The sequence below is a fragment of the Schistocerca americana genome, chromosome 5, assembly GCF_021461395.2.
Source record: "Schistocerca americana isolate TAMUIC-IGC-003095 chromosome 5, iqSchAmer2.1, whole genome shotgun sequence".
NCBI classification, from domain to species: domain Eukaryota; kingdom Metazoa; phylum Arthropoda; class Insecta; order Orthoptera; family Acrididae; genus Schistocerca; species Schistocerca americana.
Window position 1 is genome coordinate 620,981,738 of NC_060123.1, and position 17,538 is coordinate 620,999,275.

General features: G+C 43.0%; 1 protein-coding gene across 3 annotated transcripts in view; it reads left to right on the top strand.

Annotated features, from left to right (window-relative positions):
- The first annotated feature begins 12,464 nt into the window (after window positions 1–12,464).
- Window positions 12,465–17,538, top strand: part of LOC124616146 — a 76,222-nt gene continuing 71,148 nt past the window's right edge. For all 3 annotated transcript variants that reach the window (XM_047144420.1, XM_047144422.1, XM_047144421.1), the window contains exon 1: window positions 12,465–12,539. In XM_047144420.1, coding sequence (XP_047000376.1) covers window positions 12,492–12,539 — 48 coding nt within the window. In that variant the 5' untranslated portion in view covers window positions 12,465–12,491. The remainder of the gene's footprint in view (window positions 12,540–17,538) is intronic.

Here is a 17,538-nt window from a genome sequence, read left to right on the forward strand (position 1 = left end):
GTCCAAGTATATAATTTGGAAACCTGGATGCACAGATGTTTTCGAACTCTCGCATTACAGGCGCCGCCATGGCATCACATGAGTACTGTTTATAAAACCTATGCTGTCATTGGTGTGAGCAGTGTCGGCCTTTTCGTTCAGTGTAAAAAACATACGATTTGTGCGTACCATTAGCGATGATAAAAATATCACATGGAAGTCAGGAGGCCCTCACACGTTCAGTACTATTGTCCATGTGTCAATATAATGAACGTCCAAGTACGAGTGTTATATTATTGTTAATACTGGAAATATCGAAGAACAGTACTGATGCCGTCCAAAGTACTGTCAGCATTACCAACATGTATTGCGTGTTTGAGGACAATTATTATCACATTGACAAATCACCAATCAGTTCGCATGTTTACAGTTCTTTCTCGTACAAACATTAGCAACTAATTCTCGTCTGTTGTTGACGTATTAGAAAACCGCAACTGTTGAAATTGTGAATAATGTTTAATGAATTATTTGCAACCAGTTACTTTTATAGGAATTTATTTCTCAATGATGACATTTCAAGATGGCTGGCACACCATCTTCACATAATTTCATTTATTTACATGTCATGAGCATAGCTTCTTTGTTAACGGATTTGTAGGATTTCCCAATGGAAGTTTTAAGCCAGGTATTGCAAAAAGTCCTAGATAAAAAGACATTGTTTACGACACGCAAATACGTGAAAACGTGAAGATTGGGTGAATATAAACTTACATTAAACAATTCTATTTTCGAGTCAAATTGGTTGTCATGGGATGATGGGAAAGGGGTTTCATTCACATCGGTCCGTCACAGACCCATTAGTTTTGATTTTATGTGTTAGGAACACTACTGTCACGTCATGTGACAATGCGACCCGCGTGCTGAAATATGTGTGAATCCGGCCCGCGGGTCACCAAAGGTTGCGCATGCCTCCTCTAAAGAGTTGTGTGAACGTAACAGTGATATTTCCAATGTAAAATCTGTTTATAAGGACAGTACGTGCGTGATTCAAGTTAATTTGAGATATGTTTAATTTGAGACATGTCTTGAAAACAGTAAATCGTCTTACCAGAGCAGTTAACAAAACGGCTATCACTAAAGTTACTAATCACACAGGAAGCATTAAATACAGAGCTAAACTGCAATACGACTGCAAAAAGAGAATAAGAAGCTTTAGTGAAAGTGTCGCAGCAGGGTGCGTCGCGAAGGCAAATATCACGTTGTCTCAACAGAAAGGAACGTGCGCTTTCTGACCTTCGTGCTTCAGTTAGAGATAAATATTCCGATTATGTGGACACGACAAAGAAACTGAAATTTACTCAGACGAGGAAGGTGGTTAACAAAAGTGTACACATTGTTGCTGAGTTCGTGTGAAAGCTGTAGATGGTAAATGAAATGCGATGTAGCACCATTGCAACAACTGAGATATGAATGACAGAATTGTGACCTATGCATTACTAGGTGGCTAATGACCACCAGACACTGAAGTTATTGGCGATATTACTTCATTTTCGTTTTATACACTCCTGGAAATTGAAATAAGAACACCGTGAATTCATTGTCCCAGGAAGGGGAAACTTTATTGACACATTCCTGGGGTCAGATACATCACATGATCACACTGACAGAACCACAGGCACATAGACACAGGCAACAGAGCATGCACAATGTCGGCACTAGTAAAGTGTATATCTACCTTTCGCAGCAATGCAGGCTGCTATTCGCCCATGGACACGATCGTAGAGATGCTGGATGTAGTCCTGTGGAACGGCTTGCCATGCCATTTCCACCTGGCGCCTCAGTTGGACCAGCGTTCGTGCTGGACGTGCAGACCGCGTGAGACGACGCTTCATCCAGTCCCAAACATGCTCAATGGGGGACAGATCCGGAGATCTTGCTGGCCAGGGTAGTTGACTTACACCTTCTAGAGCACGTTGGGTGGCACGGGATACATGCGGACGTGCATTGTCCTGTTGGAACAGCAAGTTCCCTTGCCGGTCTAGGAATGGTAGAACGATGGGTTCGATGACGGTTTGGATGTACCGTGCACTATTCAGTGTCCCCTCGACGATCACCAGTGGTGTACGGCCAGTGTAGGAGATCGCTCCCCACACCATGATGCCGGGTGTTGGCCCTGTGTGCCTCGGTCGTATGCAGTCCTGATTGTGGCGCTCACCTGCACGGCGCCAAACACGCATACGACCATCATTGGCACCAAGGCAGAAGCGACTCTCATCGCTGGAGACGACACGTCTCCATTCGTCCCTCCATTCACGCCTGTCGCGACACCACTGGAGGCGGGCTGCACGATGTTGGGGCGTGAGCGGAAGACGGCCTAACGGTGTGCGGGACCGTAGCCCAGCTTCATGGAGACGGTTGCGAATGGTCCTCGCCGATACCCCAGGAGCAACAGTGTCCCTAATTTGCTGGGAAGTGGCGGTGCGGTCCCCTACGGCACTGCGTAGGATCCTACGGTCTTGGCGTGCATCCGTGCGTCGCTGCGGTCCGGTGAGACCTCACGCCCCACGTGTTGAGCAATTCGGCGGTACGTCCACCCGGCCTCCCGCATGCCCACTATACGCCCTCGCTCAAAGTCCGTCAACTGCACATACGGTTCACGTCCACGCTGTCGCGGCATGCTACCAGTTTTAAAGACTGCGATGGAGCTCCGTATGCCACGGCAAACTGGCTGACACTGACGGCGGCGTTGCACAAATGCTGCGCAGCTAGCGCCATTCGACGGCCAACACCGCGGTTCCTGGTGTGTCCGCTGTGCCGTGCGTGTGATCATTGCTTGTACAGCCCTCTCGCAGTGTCCGGAGCAAGTATGGTGGGTCTGACACACCGGTGTCAATGTGTTCTTTTTTCCATTTCCAGGAGTGTATCTGCCTCTTCATTCATTCACATTTAAATCTGTCATCTTTGAAGTTCTTCAGTGTCACAGAGAGGATGAGTTGTAACATGTGAGGGATATTTAAAAAGTAGTAATTAAGGTAAGTGGGATTATGTACAGAGTAAAAATAGATTGACGTGAGGTAACGTGTTATATGTTAAATTGGAGATATCAGGTGAACATGAAATGAGAATATTTATATACAATGATATTATGCCAAAATGTGACATTGATCGACTACGAACACATATATTTTGAGACAATCCATGAAACTAAGCTTCTTGCAACTAAAGAAAACTAGAATCAATAGCAGGCAGTGATTAAAGAGCAAACTTTATCGCTTAGTTTTGGCAACCAACATTCTACAGCTGATGGAAACAAAGTTAAAATATGAATAATTTATAGAATACTGTGGACCTTCATTTCTCATTCTGAGTGAACATATACAGTATACGAAAGATGCAGTTGTGTATTAAAGTTAAGACATTAGAAACGAATTCATTTAAGGTGATACGCTGAGATGGCAATCATGATGCCACATAATTGAAAACCGACACATAAAACACTATATTTCATATCTTATAAGTTCGCCGCTGCAGTAGAAGAAGATTAACCAAGACAAGGTAAGTGAATATACTACGACAGCGATTGTAATTTACAAGTGGTAATATAAATTGCTGAAAACAGTATGCAGTCTCGGGGTCATAGCACAGTAAAAACTGGGCTGAGTATAAACAATGTTATGCTGTATAAGAAGAGTTAATTAGGGGAGGTACAGTTTCGCCACAAATGCGTTCGTTGGATATTTTTATAGGTGAGGAAGTGTCCGTCATTGACGCTCATGCCGCTGTAAGGAGAAATACACACCGACAGGTAAGCCAGCCAAAAGGGGCTGTGTTAGGGGAGATTTTGTTTCAGGAGTCATGAAAGTGCCAATTATGTGAGAGATCGATATATAAAGATGTTAAGGGTGATTTGTTTCCAGCAATGTTTAAGGAGATTTTGGGAAGTACGCGCATACCTGCGGCCCACAGGGGTTTTAGCCGATGTGGTTTCCGTCAATATCGCTGTTTTCGTCAATTTTAATAAGGTGTTAAGGAGCAAACACACAGATTTAGATAAATACGAAATACGGAGTTAGTAATAAAGGCCACCCATGAGGTTTTATGTAATACGTAACAGATATTTAGCATCATGTCATAAAATTTAATACATATAGGGAATGTAATGCACTTCGCAGCTGAACCTCAAAAAGAATTAACTCGGCGTGTAACAGTTCACTTAGCCTCATGAGAAGTATCACTTTCATAAGAAAAGGTTTCATTGCCACTGAACAAAATATAATGCGGAAAAATAGCTTCCGAAATCAGGCCATGGACGCACACGGAAAAACACATCAGTGATAAGTAGGATGAAAACCCAGTCCAAGCTGCAATTTTTTTTTATTCATTCGATGACTAGTTTCGCGTCGAGACCGACATTCAAATCACAGATTACCCTGGCCCGGTTTCGTCCTCAATCCTAACACTCACTGCCATCTCAGTCTACTTTAAATTCCCCTTTTCACACGAACTAATTTGCATACTGTCCATGTTGAGGGATAGAACCTCAGCATAGAACGTAAATTGGGGATCCAGTCTGAACCCCAGATACAGGTACTTATACAAATGAAATCGAACAATTTCAGAAACTTTACTGATTTCATACAGATATGATTTTATATGTATGGACTGAAGCGGAGAGTGAAAATTTGTACCAAGGCCAGAAATCGAACTCAGGTCTCGTGGTTACTAGGCAGGTGCATTAGCCACTGAGCCACCTTGACACAGCACGGATGACCCTGGCATGCCTCCTTCCTCGATCCAAATTCTTGCCACAGTCCCAGCCTACCTTAAATGTAGTTGCGTGAACCGCAGCACCAAGGTTGCTCAGTGGCCAACGCACTAGTCTGGTAAGCACGAGACCTAGGTTCGATTCCCAGCCCTGGTACAAATTTTCACTGACAGCTTCAGTCCGTCTACATAATATCATACCTGGAACAGACCTGTTAAGTCTTTGAAATTGTGTCATTTCATTTGTAGAATTAAAAATTCTGTATTTTGAACTAGGCAGACTGAAGACAGAAAGATATAAGGGGAAATGAGTACCAAACAAGTAATAATCGAAGGGAAAATGCCTCTGAAGACACATCTAGAATTCTGGTTGGAACTATCTTTTATTAACTGATGTATGGAAGACCATCAACCAGTTTTTGAGCCAAGTAAATTGCAACACTCTCGTAGGAACAAGTTTTAAGGTAGGTCGGTAAAAAAGAATCCTCTCATTAGACAGTGGCCCTTGGAGGGTATAGGCCAAACGCTACAGGAAAAGCTATGTGTAGAATACTAAGGCATTATAATCGTGATACTTAGTGGCAAGTTTAGCAGGACAACAGAGGAAATGAGGCTTTTTCGCAGATGTTGATGAAGATCATATACATATAGTAGGAGGAGGAGAAAGCGGCTAGGATAGTAACTTAGAGTATGATAAGAAAGGTGACCTGAGGGACATAGCTGCAGCAACAGCACGCACTTGTGTGGAATTTGTGCAGCTTTCGCTGCACCACGATCAGCTCTGTGTTAACATAGTCTCAGCCATCTGAACAAAGAGCTGAGAGTATTGTATTTGAGTGAAACAGAGTCTAATATCTGTGTTGTACTTATTCTTGCAAATGGGAAATGGGAATATACAAACCATGGCCTGCATCTGAATAAGAGAGGGAAGGGAAGATTACTTGAGCATACTGCAGAAGGCATAACAGGTGACACGTGGACACAAGGCAGAGATCTCGTGATTCCTGGGAACCAAAGTGTAGATTTTTTAGGTTATAGTCAAGATATAGTCAGTCTAGAAATATATTAAAGCAGTAGAAGACCATAAGTAATAGTTTCCAGGTTTCCAGAAAAGTAGAATTAACTCGTTCAATCAGAAGATGAGGAGGCTCAAAAACAATCTACAAGTGCATTTTATGGTTAGAAAATGTGAAAATTTATGAAGTGGCAGACGTTCTGTGAATTTCTGAAGGCCATGTAAGTTCAAAGATAGAGAAGCTAAAGTTAACGGATTTTAGAACAGCAATATTTTAATGTAGAGTTAACATGGAAAGAAGTGGAGTTCCAACATATATACACAGACACAAAGTCAAAAATACTGTAAGAAGCAGTTTTGGTGGACGTATGTACTTCAGATTTGTTACTGCGGAATACTTCTCTTGTAATTGTAACAGTCTACAGATCAGCTCAAAGAAACTGTCAGCTGTTTGCGAAAAATGTGAATGCATTACTGAGCTACCTGTTAAAGAAGAAGTAATTAGTAGTTTGCGGACATTTTCGTGTATTTCTTAAAACATTATGAGAAAAAAAGTGAACTGGAAGCATTACTTCGCTATTTAAATCTGATATCAGTGGTAAATTTGGCACCTCAGTTGCATAATGATTAGAGGGTCGTGATTGATAAAATTTTTATGTACAGAGCTCAGGTAGAAACAATTCTTGTGTACGGAATTGTTAATGTGCTGTATGAATATGATTCACAGTTATTGGAAATAAACAACGGAGCACCTTCGAGCTCTGGGACATGATTATACAAGGCAAGCGGCTTATTAACGGAAACAGGGAGCTGTGTTTTAAGAATAAGTTAAAAGAGGAGATGTTAGATGAAAAGAGGAGATGTTAGATGAGAACGTGAAATTCAATATATTCCATAGTAAATTTGTGTGTCCTAAATAGTTATACAAAATTTCCTCCAAAAAAACATGTGAGCGAAAGATAACTAAAGGGATTAAAGATTCTTGTAAGATGAAAAGAGAAATTTAATACAGGCTGTTTGCATTCTACACAGAATACCGTAATACCTTAAGGAAAGTTATTAAAATGCCCAGAGATATGCAGGTCGTGGAAAGTATTAATAACGCAGAAAATAAGATAAAAGTGTATGGGATACTGTGAAACAAGATACAGGACAACCAGCGTACAAGTATACAACCAAAACGAGTACTGCTCTCAACAGGAATGACACCTCAGACGATCACTCCTGGTTCTCGAGCCGTTTGGCGGATGACAGTAAAGTCGGTATAGCACCATGTAAGTAGGCTGTTTAGGTTTTTATATTGGTAACGCCACGTAGCGCTCTGTATGAAAATCACTGTCTGTGCTGTGTGCAGTCTGTGGCTGGTTTGCATTGTTGTTGGCTATTGTAGTGTTGGGCAGTTGGCTGTTAACAGCGAGTAGCGTTGTGCAGTTGGAGGTGAGCCGCCAGCAGTGGTGGATGTGGGGAGTGTGATAGCGGATGATCTGGACAGAGATAGTAAATTTGTAAGACTGGATATCATGGACTGATAGATATATTATGACTTCTGAACACTATTAAGGTAAATACATTGTTTGTTCTCTATCAAAATATTTCATTTTCTAACTATGCCTATCAGTAGTTAGTGCCTTCAGTAGTTTGAATCTTTTATTTAGCTGGCAGTAGTGGCACTCGCTGTATTGCAGTAGTTCGAGTAACGAAGATTTTTGTGGGGTAAGTGATTTGTGAAACGTATAGGTTAATTTAGTCAGGGCCATTCCCTTGTAGGGATTATCGAAAGTCAGATTGCGTTGCGCTAAAGAAATATTGTGTGTCAGTTTAGTGTTGATCAGAATAGGTAAAGAGCGAAATATCTGAGTAAGTTCAGTTCTGCTCAGCAGTTTGAAAATCAAATAACGTAAGGGATTTACCAGCACAGTAATTCACTAATTTTTCTAAGGGGACGTTTCTACCACTATCGCTGTTCATTTTGTCTCATTTCGAAGCGGTACTCATCAATCAAGACAAGTCTACTCCAGTCAATGAGATCACAGGCCAAAGACGTGTTTGCAAACGCCCCCCATAGCAGTGGCATAACAACGTATCGCCCACAAGATGGCCCGACAACCATATATGGTGATCTAAGGGGCCATTCCATTTCATAGCAACACCCTTTAGTTGTCATCCGCGGCACACTTACAGCACAGCGCTACGTCGATGAAATTATACGCCTCGCTAAGTTCCCATTCAGGCCCAGCCATCCTGGGCTTACATTTCAACAAACAATGCTCGGCCGCACACGGCGAGGGTTTCTACTGCTTGTCTTCATGCTTGCTAAACCCTCCCTTGGCCAGTAAGGGGACCTGGATATCTCCGCAAATGAGAAGGTTTTGAGAATTATGGGCAGTTCCCTACTATCTTATGACGATCTAAGGCACCGATTGGACAGAAACTGCAACGATATCCCTCAGGGGGACATCAAGCAGCTCTAGCAATCAGTGCGAAGCCGAATAACAGCTAGCTAGGACTAGAAGCGCACCCACACTTTCTTGATTTTACCAATCTTGATTTTATCTTGCATTAATCGCCCACGTCTTCTGAAACTGCAATCATTTGTTTGTCTGTACGTGTAAATCACGTCAACCTATTTCAGAAGCCGCTGTGGCTGAGCGGTTCAAGGCGCTTTAGTCCAGAACAGCGCAGCAACTACGGTCGTAGGTCCGAATCCTGCCTCTGTAATTGACGTGTGTGATATCCTTAGGTTAGTTAGGTTTAAGTAGTTCTACGTATAGGGGACTGATGACCTCAGATGTTAAGTCCCATAGTGCTTAGAGCCATTTGAACCATTTTTTGAACCGATTTCAGCCCGTTTCAGATAATCCCGTTGTTTGGCACTAACAACAAGAAGGAACAGTATGATATGACGTATGAAACATCAGAGAATAACCTCCATGGTATTTGAAGGATCCGTAACGTGTACAAACTATAGCAGTAGACAGAGATTCGAGTAAATCAAACAAATATTTGAGGACGAAGTATGAAAGTACTATTCAGAGATGAGTAGTTGGTATAGGAGAAAAATCGTGGCTTGCCACATCAAACCAGCCAGAGGACTAATGACCCAATTCGTGCTGCGTGCAGGTCAATTTTACAAACAATGCTCTTCGGCATTGCCATTTACTTTGGTTGAATATGTCGCTGATCTCTCGTCCTGCCGTAAGTTCCAAACGACTGGAAAAAAGCTAAAGTTGGTATGCCGGAGAACTCGTAAGCAGATTTGAATTTCCATTGTAATGAATTTCCTTGACATAGAAAAAAATTCTGTCCAAAATCAGGATGCACTTGAAGCGAATTTCAGCTTGCCCTTTTACACATGGTATCTTGCGAACCATGGGTGAAGGACAAGAAGTGTATTCCATATTCCTTTCTTTCCAGATAGCGTTTGACACAGTGCCCCATGCAGCGGTTAGCCAAATTCTGTGCTTACAGATACCTGAGTGTCTCTAACACATATAAAAGAACCCAATAAGTTCTCCTCAATGGCGAGTTTTCATCAGGGGCCAGGAGCGCCCCACTGAACTGTGATAGGACCGTTCTCTTCGAATACATAAACAATGTGACGTACAAGGTGAGCAACAGTCTGATACAGTTTCATGATGACGCTATAGAATCTGGGGCGTTTCGTCCTTGAGAGACTGCAGGTGATATAGAATGACTTGGGCAGAATTTCTATATGCTCTAATGAAAGACAGCTTGTCCTAAATGTGGGAAAATGTAAGCTAATGCAGCTAAACAGGAAAAAAATTCACGTAATTTTTGGCAACGGTATTAGTGGAGTGCTGCTTGACACAGTCACGTTGATTGCGTTTCCAGGCGTAACGCTAAAAAGTGCTATGAAATGGATCGAGCAGGTGCACAGTTGGTAATTGCGAAGATGTAAGGTCGACTTCCGTTTACAAGGAGAATTCTAGCAACCTGTAGCTCATCTATAAAGGAGCGATTTTGTAGAAAACTACTGCTATTGCGTCTGTGATCCACAAAGGATGAGATTAAAGCCAATGTATTAAAAAAATCCAGCGGCGTGCTGCTATATTTGTTACCAGTACATCCAGCCAACATGCGAGTGTTACGGAGATGCTTCATGAACTTCAAATTGGTACCCGTTGAAGAAAGACGACGTTATTTCCGCGAGACGCTATCGAGAACGGTAAACCGGAATTTGCCACTGACTGCAGAATTAATCCACTGCCACTGACGTAACGACCGTGATGACAGAAAAAGAGAAATTAAGGGTCGGACGGAGGCATATGAACAATCGTTTCTCTCTCGCTTTATTTGCTAGTGCAACAGAAAACAGAACTACTGGCAGTGGTACAAGGTGTCATCCGTCATGCACCTTATGGTGGCTGCCAGGTATGTAAGTAGTTGTAGACATGCTGAATAGTAGTTTTGCTGATAATTAGCACTACTCTTGTTTTACGATGGTCGTTCAATAAGTAACTATCAACATAAAAACTATTAATATACGTAGACAAACGTCCTTGTTGCTACTTCCCATTTGATGTTTGTTCCATGCGCCGGTGAAGTTTCGAGCGTTCTCGCGGATGTTAGAGCCGTAGTAATGCGTCAAAATGCGGTTACAAGGAGCGTGCTGTTATCGAATTCTTGTGTGCAGAGAAAGAAACTGCGCTGAACATCCACAAACGTTTGTGTGCAGTGTATGCCGATGCAGCAGTTGATAGGAGTACAACTGAGCGATGGGTAAACAAAGGTACAACCTCAGGAAATGCAGCAACAGAGCTCCTTGATCAGCCACGCTCGGGGCGTCCTATCATAGTGCTCTAGACATGCTGAATGGTGCGGATGCCATTATTCGTGCCGACCGGGGCATCAAAACGCAACAGTTATGGATCAGCTTTTGATCTGCTCCTACAATCATCGAGACCCTCCAATATTTAAAGAGGTGCTCACGATGGGTTTCACGAATGCTCACGGTGGACTTTAAGATACATAGAAATGCCATTTCATGTGAAATGTTGAAGTGCTTTCAGACCGATGGAGAGGCTTTTCTGTCACGGATCTCTACAGGGAACGAAAGGTGGGTGCACCACTTTGCGCCGTAAACAAAAAGGCAGTGTATGGAGTGGCATCATCCTCATTCTCGACAAGCGAAGAAATTCAAGATAACCCCTTCTGCCGCAAAAGTCATGGTGACAGTCTTCTGGGATTGTGATGGCGTCATCCTCGTGGATGTGATTCCAGGAGGGTGAACCATCAATTCAGAGGTATATGTGAAGACAGTGAATAAACTCAAGAACCGATTCCGACGTGTTCGATCGGACAAGTATCCAACAGAAATCTTGCTCCAACACGATAATGCACGCCCACACACAAGTCTAAGAACCCGGGAACACATCCCCAAATTGGTTTGGGAATCATTGCCCCATCCATCCTACAGTTGAGAACTGGCACCCTCAGACTTCCACCTACAGGGAACACACTTTGAAGATGACTAGAGCGTCAAATGGTTCAAATGGCTCTGAGCACTATGGGACTTAACTTCTGAGGTCATCAGTCCCCTAGAACATAGAACTACTTAAACCTAACTAACCTAAGGACATCACACACATTTATGCCCGAGGCAGGATTCGAACCTGCGATCGTAGAGGTCGCGTGGTTCCAGACTGTAGCGCTTAGAACGGCTCGGCCACTCCGACCGGCACTAGAGCGTCAGTGACGCAGTGAAAACATGCCTGGGCCTAAAGGACAAGAGCTTTTACGAGCAGGGAATACATGCTCTCCCACAACGTTGGCGCACGTCGATAGAAAGTGATGGAGGCTACGTAGAAAAATAGGACATGGAGAAGACAGTTGTTGTATATTGTCACCAAATTCTGACTCTCAACAATAAATATGTTCTGAGAAATAAAATGTGGGATGTTACTTATTGAACGACCCTCGTAGATGGATGTGATCAGCGATTTCTTCAAAATACTGGCACAATCTTTTGCTCGAGAAACTGATAACGTAGTATAGTTAATTGAGGGCAAAGTCACCTGAAAATTCTGTATAGAATCTGCTAGGCATTTCTTACGGTCTCGGAACGTAGTTCTGTTTTAGCGACTTCAGCTGTTTCTAAGGACCACTGAAACAAATATCAATTAGGATTTATTCATATGAATTAGACACAGTAAAAGACTAGTGTCAATACGAGACTGGAATAGAAGAGAAAACCGATAGAGGTACTCAATGTACCCTCCGCCACACTCCGTCAGTTGGCTTGCGGAGTATGGATGTAGATGTAGATGTAGATGTAGATGTAGAAAAGCCTTGTAAACTATAGTACTACCCTGTTGCTCTTAACGCATGTTTGCATTATTGCAGGTGTACAAGACTGTTAACTACAAACGCATTTGATGTGAACGCTATCCTTAGCTTCGCCCATATTGGCGTTCGATTATAGGCATCATTTACGTTTTTATGTTCGATAATTAGAGACGTAAATTCGTTAATGTATGTTGGTGTTCATTAGTGTTTTGTATGATTTAAGTCGAACACGCGTAAAGCACGTCGTGGACTACTGATATACAGCTACTACAGGGTCACAGGAATAGATAACTTTCCAATAAACCGATCTCCCAGATTTACGGTACCATTACTGCCTTGACCTCCAGGTAACAACGCAATCGTGCGAGCGTTCACTCGACGTCAGTTCCCGTCCACTCTCCTGAGCGCAGGGACGCGGCTCACTACTATGGAATACAGGATAGTGGGGTTCTTGTATTTACTTTTCACCTTGGTGGTACGTACTTCATCTAAACAACGTAAACCACTGTCGTACTGCGATGCCATATCACACTCATAGACAAATTTGTCGATAGCATTTGTGTTCAAATTTTCTATTTCACCTTATGCTCTATGAAAGGCAAAATTTATCATAACTTCCCACACAGTTATATCATCTTCTTGTAACACGTACAGTTCACAAGTTCAAATTTGTGTGATTAACTTCAGCAGTTTAAAACGTTTGCTCATAGCGTGGAAGGCACCTGCTTACACTTAATACATTCCTGGAAAGTGTTACACCACGAAACACTATTCCAATAATTATTAAACGTTGTAGGGATCTTCAAGACACAAGCGATATTAAATAACGCAAGTTTCATTCCATTCGGAACAGATGTCCATAATAGGCGTCAGTATGAGATGTTACCCGACACGCACCTGTATTGAAGCAAGCGCCCTCTGAACGTCTCTTTGAAAGATATAATGCCGTGCCTGAGACGTCTGCTATGTAGGTTCATGTTAGAGTTAGCCTAAAGCCTAAAGTATACGTCTTCCCTTCTCGTCCCAGGCTCTATGGTGACACTTTAATGGACTGCATGCCAGACAAGGATCTGTCCATTCCTGACTGTGTCGTTACGATGTGAACTGTAGTGTGGGGTCCGGCTTTATACTACCGCATGTGTCATTTCGTATTAAGATCGTGACGGTATGACAAAAGAGCTTTCCATCCTTCCTACATACTGACAACTGTCAGTTGTCCTTCAGCAATTACCCAATCAGTCCCGTTGACACGCCCAATAGTTTCCTGGAGTTGGACAGGTGTGGGTCTCAAGGGCCTCCCCTTTATGAGACATTCCACCAGGTTGTCTATGGACGCGATGACGTCTGTCTTCCCACCCCACCACAGCTGACATGGCCCTGCGTCATGCACCCCTTTGTTGTGCGTGGGACCGCGCCCGCGGTAATCGATGTATGGTAACTCGCGATCTCACCAGTTTTTCCAATAACTTTACGCGATGATGACTTTCTGCCCGTAACCTTTTCCCGAATTCGGCTGCTGCCACCCCTGTACTTGTCGGGGCAGCAGAAAAACCTTGGACACATGAAAATTCTGGAGTAAAAGGGTCGTGGTGCAGGTTCAGGTTTTGGCAGTGTAACACATTCCACGGCCGCCGGCTTATGCTGCAAAGCTAGATCCACCTCTACCACATATTCACTGAAACTATGTCTTCTAGTCAACAGTTCCGTGTAGATAAACAGCCACCGGTTACTTGCGCTTACAAAAATGCACATAACTACATACCAGTACCCGCCTCTGGTAGAATTCTGTAGCATATCTGGAAACCACTGGACTAGTTCCAACCAGACATGCTTCACCTATCACGCACTGCGTGGAAAGAATCGTTGTTGTGGTAAGAACCAGCCGTCCATCAGAAGGATCGTGGTGGGAGTGGCAAAGTAGTGCAGCCCACGACACGCGAACACCCAGATTTTATTCATCCAGTATTTGAGAAAGTGAGTACCCTCTGTACCACACACTGCTGCCATTCACTCTGTTGGTCCTCGGTTTCGAGTAGTTGAGGAAAAAAGAAAATCGGAATTTTGTGGGGCACTAAACAGCGTTAAAAATGTTCCGCTATACATCGCCTGATAATAGTTTCACATGCAAGAGGCCGTGGATTCGTAATTCGTGAGATGCAAATACTCTTTTTAATTTTTAAAGCTTCACCGAAAAGACTTTGATCATCATTTATATTAACTGATTTAAATATATTTTTAATTCCATTGCTTTGTCACATAATTTTAATCATAACATTATCTTCATTTCCTCTCATTTTTCTTCCTATCAGGCTTGAAATCTTTGTTCAAGTGGTTTTAATTAATTTTATGTATTATTTTCGATTTAATCTATTTTGTTTAATCAAGATGTTTCTTCGAACACATTAATGCGTTCAATATATCTACTTCTCATTTTGCTTAATTTCTTTTTACTCATAAACCCGTCTTTCATTTAAATTTCCACCTGCATTATTTTGTCCATAATGCAATAGGTATTTAGGTTATGTTTTAAATATTTGTGTGACTGGGCACATTAATGCGTTCAATGTATCTACTTCTCATTTTGCTTAATTTCTTTTTACTCATAAACCCGTCTTTCATTTAAATTTCCACCTGCATTATTTTGTCCATAATGCAATAGGTATTTAGGTTATGTTTTAAATATTTGTGTGACTGGGCAAAAAAATTGCAATCTGGTAACAAAAATACATTTTTTTCACTTCTACACAAATATAAACACATTATTTCATGTTTTGTCTTTTAAATGATAGATCGGAATTTTCAGATAAATGAATATTTTAGTAGATAAATATAACTAAATTCATACTCACTAAAATTCCGACTGGAAAAAGAATGACATGAGAAACTGAAACAAATTAAGAGATTGGCACGGTGATTAAAATGGTGTGACAAAGCAACTGAAATAAAAAATTACATTTAAACAATTAAGTGAATAAAATTAAAGTCATTTCGAAAAAGGTTTAAAAATAAAAGGAAGTCTTTGCATCTCACATGACTCAAACCCATAGGCTCTTGCCTGTACAGTTCTTATTCTTTCCAATGCAGCACACAACCAGGCCATATACACTGTAGAGCTAAAGAAACTGGCATAGGCATGCGTATTCAAATACAGAGACACGTAAACAGGCCGAACACGGCGCTGCGGTAGACAGCGCCTATATAAGACAAAAAGTGCCCGGCAAAGTTGTTATATCGTCTACTGCTGGTACAATGGCAGATTATCAAGATTTAAGTGAGTCTCAGCAGCAGATTTGCGCCAGGGTAGGAGGAGGAGGAGGATATTACTGTTTAACGTCCCTTCGACAACGAAGTCATTAGAGACGGAGCACAAGCTCGGATTAGGTAAGGATGGGGAAGGAAATCGGCCGTGCCCTTTCTAAGGAACCATCCCGGCATTTGCCTGAAGCGATTTAGGGAAATCACGGAAAACCTAAATCAGGATGGCCGGACGCGGGATTGAACCGTCGTCCTCCCGAATCCGAGTCCAGTGTGCTAACCACTGCGCCACCTCGCTCGGTTAAGTGAGTCTCAAAGTGATGATATAGCTGGCGTACGAGTGATGGGACACAGCGTCTCCGAGGTAGCGATGAAGTGGTGATTCTTCCGTACGGCCATTTCAAGAGTGTACCGTGAATATCAGGAATCCGGCAAAACATCAAATCTCCGACATCGCTGCGGGCGGAAAAGTAACCTGCAAGAACGGACCAATGACGGCTGAAGAGAATCGTTCAACGTGACATAGGTGCAACCCTTTCGCAAATTGCTGCAGATTTCAACGCTGGGCCATCAACAAGTGTCAGCGTACAAACCATTCAACGAAACATCATCGATATGGGCTTTCAGAGCCGAAGGCCCACAAGTACACCCATCTTGACTGCATGACACAAAGCTTTACACCTCGCTGGGCCCGTCAGCACCGACATTGGACTGTTAATGACTGGAAACATGTTTCCTCGTCGGACGAATCTCTTTTGAATTTGTATCGAGCGGATGGACGTGTACGGGTGTGGAGACAACCTCATGAACCCATCGACCCTGCATGTCAGCTGCGGACTGTTGAAGCTGGTGGAGGCTCTATAATGATGTACGGCATGAGCAGCTGGAGTGAGTGAGTGATACATCTAGACACGGCTGATAGGTGGCACGTACGTACGTCTCCTGTCTGATCACCTGCATCCATGCATGTCCATTGCGCAACCCGATGGACTTGGGCAATTCAAGCAACAAAATGCGACACCCACACGTCTAGAATTGCTGCAGAATGTCTCCAGGGACTCTCTTCTGAGTTTAAACAATTCCGCTAGGTACCAAACTGCCTAGACATGAACATTATTGAGCATATATAGGATGCTTTGCAATATGCTCCTTCAGCTCGTACTCTCATGGATTTACGGACAGCGCTGCAGGATTCATGGTGTCAGTTCCCTCCAGTAATACTGGAGACATTAGTCGAGTCCATTCCATGTCTTCTTACGGCACTTCTGCTTGCTCGCGGGGGCCTACACGACATTAGGCAGGTGGACCAGATTCTTTGGCTCTTCAGTGTATCATGACACTTTTTAACGCTGCTGGGTATCACATAAAATTCCCAACTTTTCTTCATCAGTTACTCGCAAGTGAGGGCCCACCGGGGTGAACGATGCACTGTGTGATGTCTGGGATCTTAACCTACATCACCGTATGGATAGTTTCGAAAGATCGATCGCACCCTTGGGACCTCTATCTGCAAGTCAAAATTAAATATTAAAACTCCAACTGTTGACAGAGTCATCAACAAATGCTTTATGTAGTGACATATTCTACCGTTGTGCTTGGAAATTGTATCATTGTGCGAGACATAATTGAGGCGACATGACGTAGCAAACATTCAGACGTGTGAAAAGGAAACTACAAGACGATATTCGCAAGAGATGCAGGTGCAATATACGCACCAAAGTGCATGAAATACTTTAAATACACGTGAAAGATATGTGGACAAAGCTGTGGATAAAAACATGCCCCAGACCCCTGGATTGACTGCAACCAAACCTTGTACTAATATTACTTGCTGTAGCAGTAACAACCAGGAAACTCCTTTTCGGAATGAGTGATAATGTGGAGAAAGAATGAGGAGATGGAGAGATGGACAAACAGAGAAGTTGGACTAGCGCACAGATATTTGAGGTGGCACAGAGAGAAAGAGAGCGGGGGAAAATAGACAGAGGACGTGGAGCAGAGAATGGAGGAAAGGAAGATATCGACATGGGAAGGAATAAGGAGTAGATGGGCCACCAGGGGGGAGAGGGGGCGATAGGCAGGGACATGACAAGAAGGAGATAGCTAGGAGGAAATGGGATGAGACTGGGAGATAGAGGGGGCACGACGAGATGGAGTTAGAGATGGGCACAGAGAGGGGTAGCAGGAAATGGACAGGGTGTAGGATGAGGAGGAGGTGG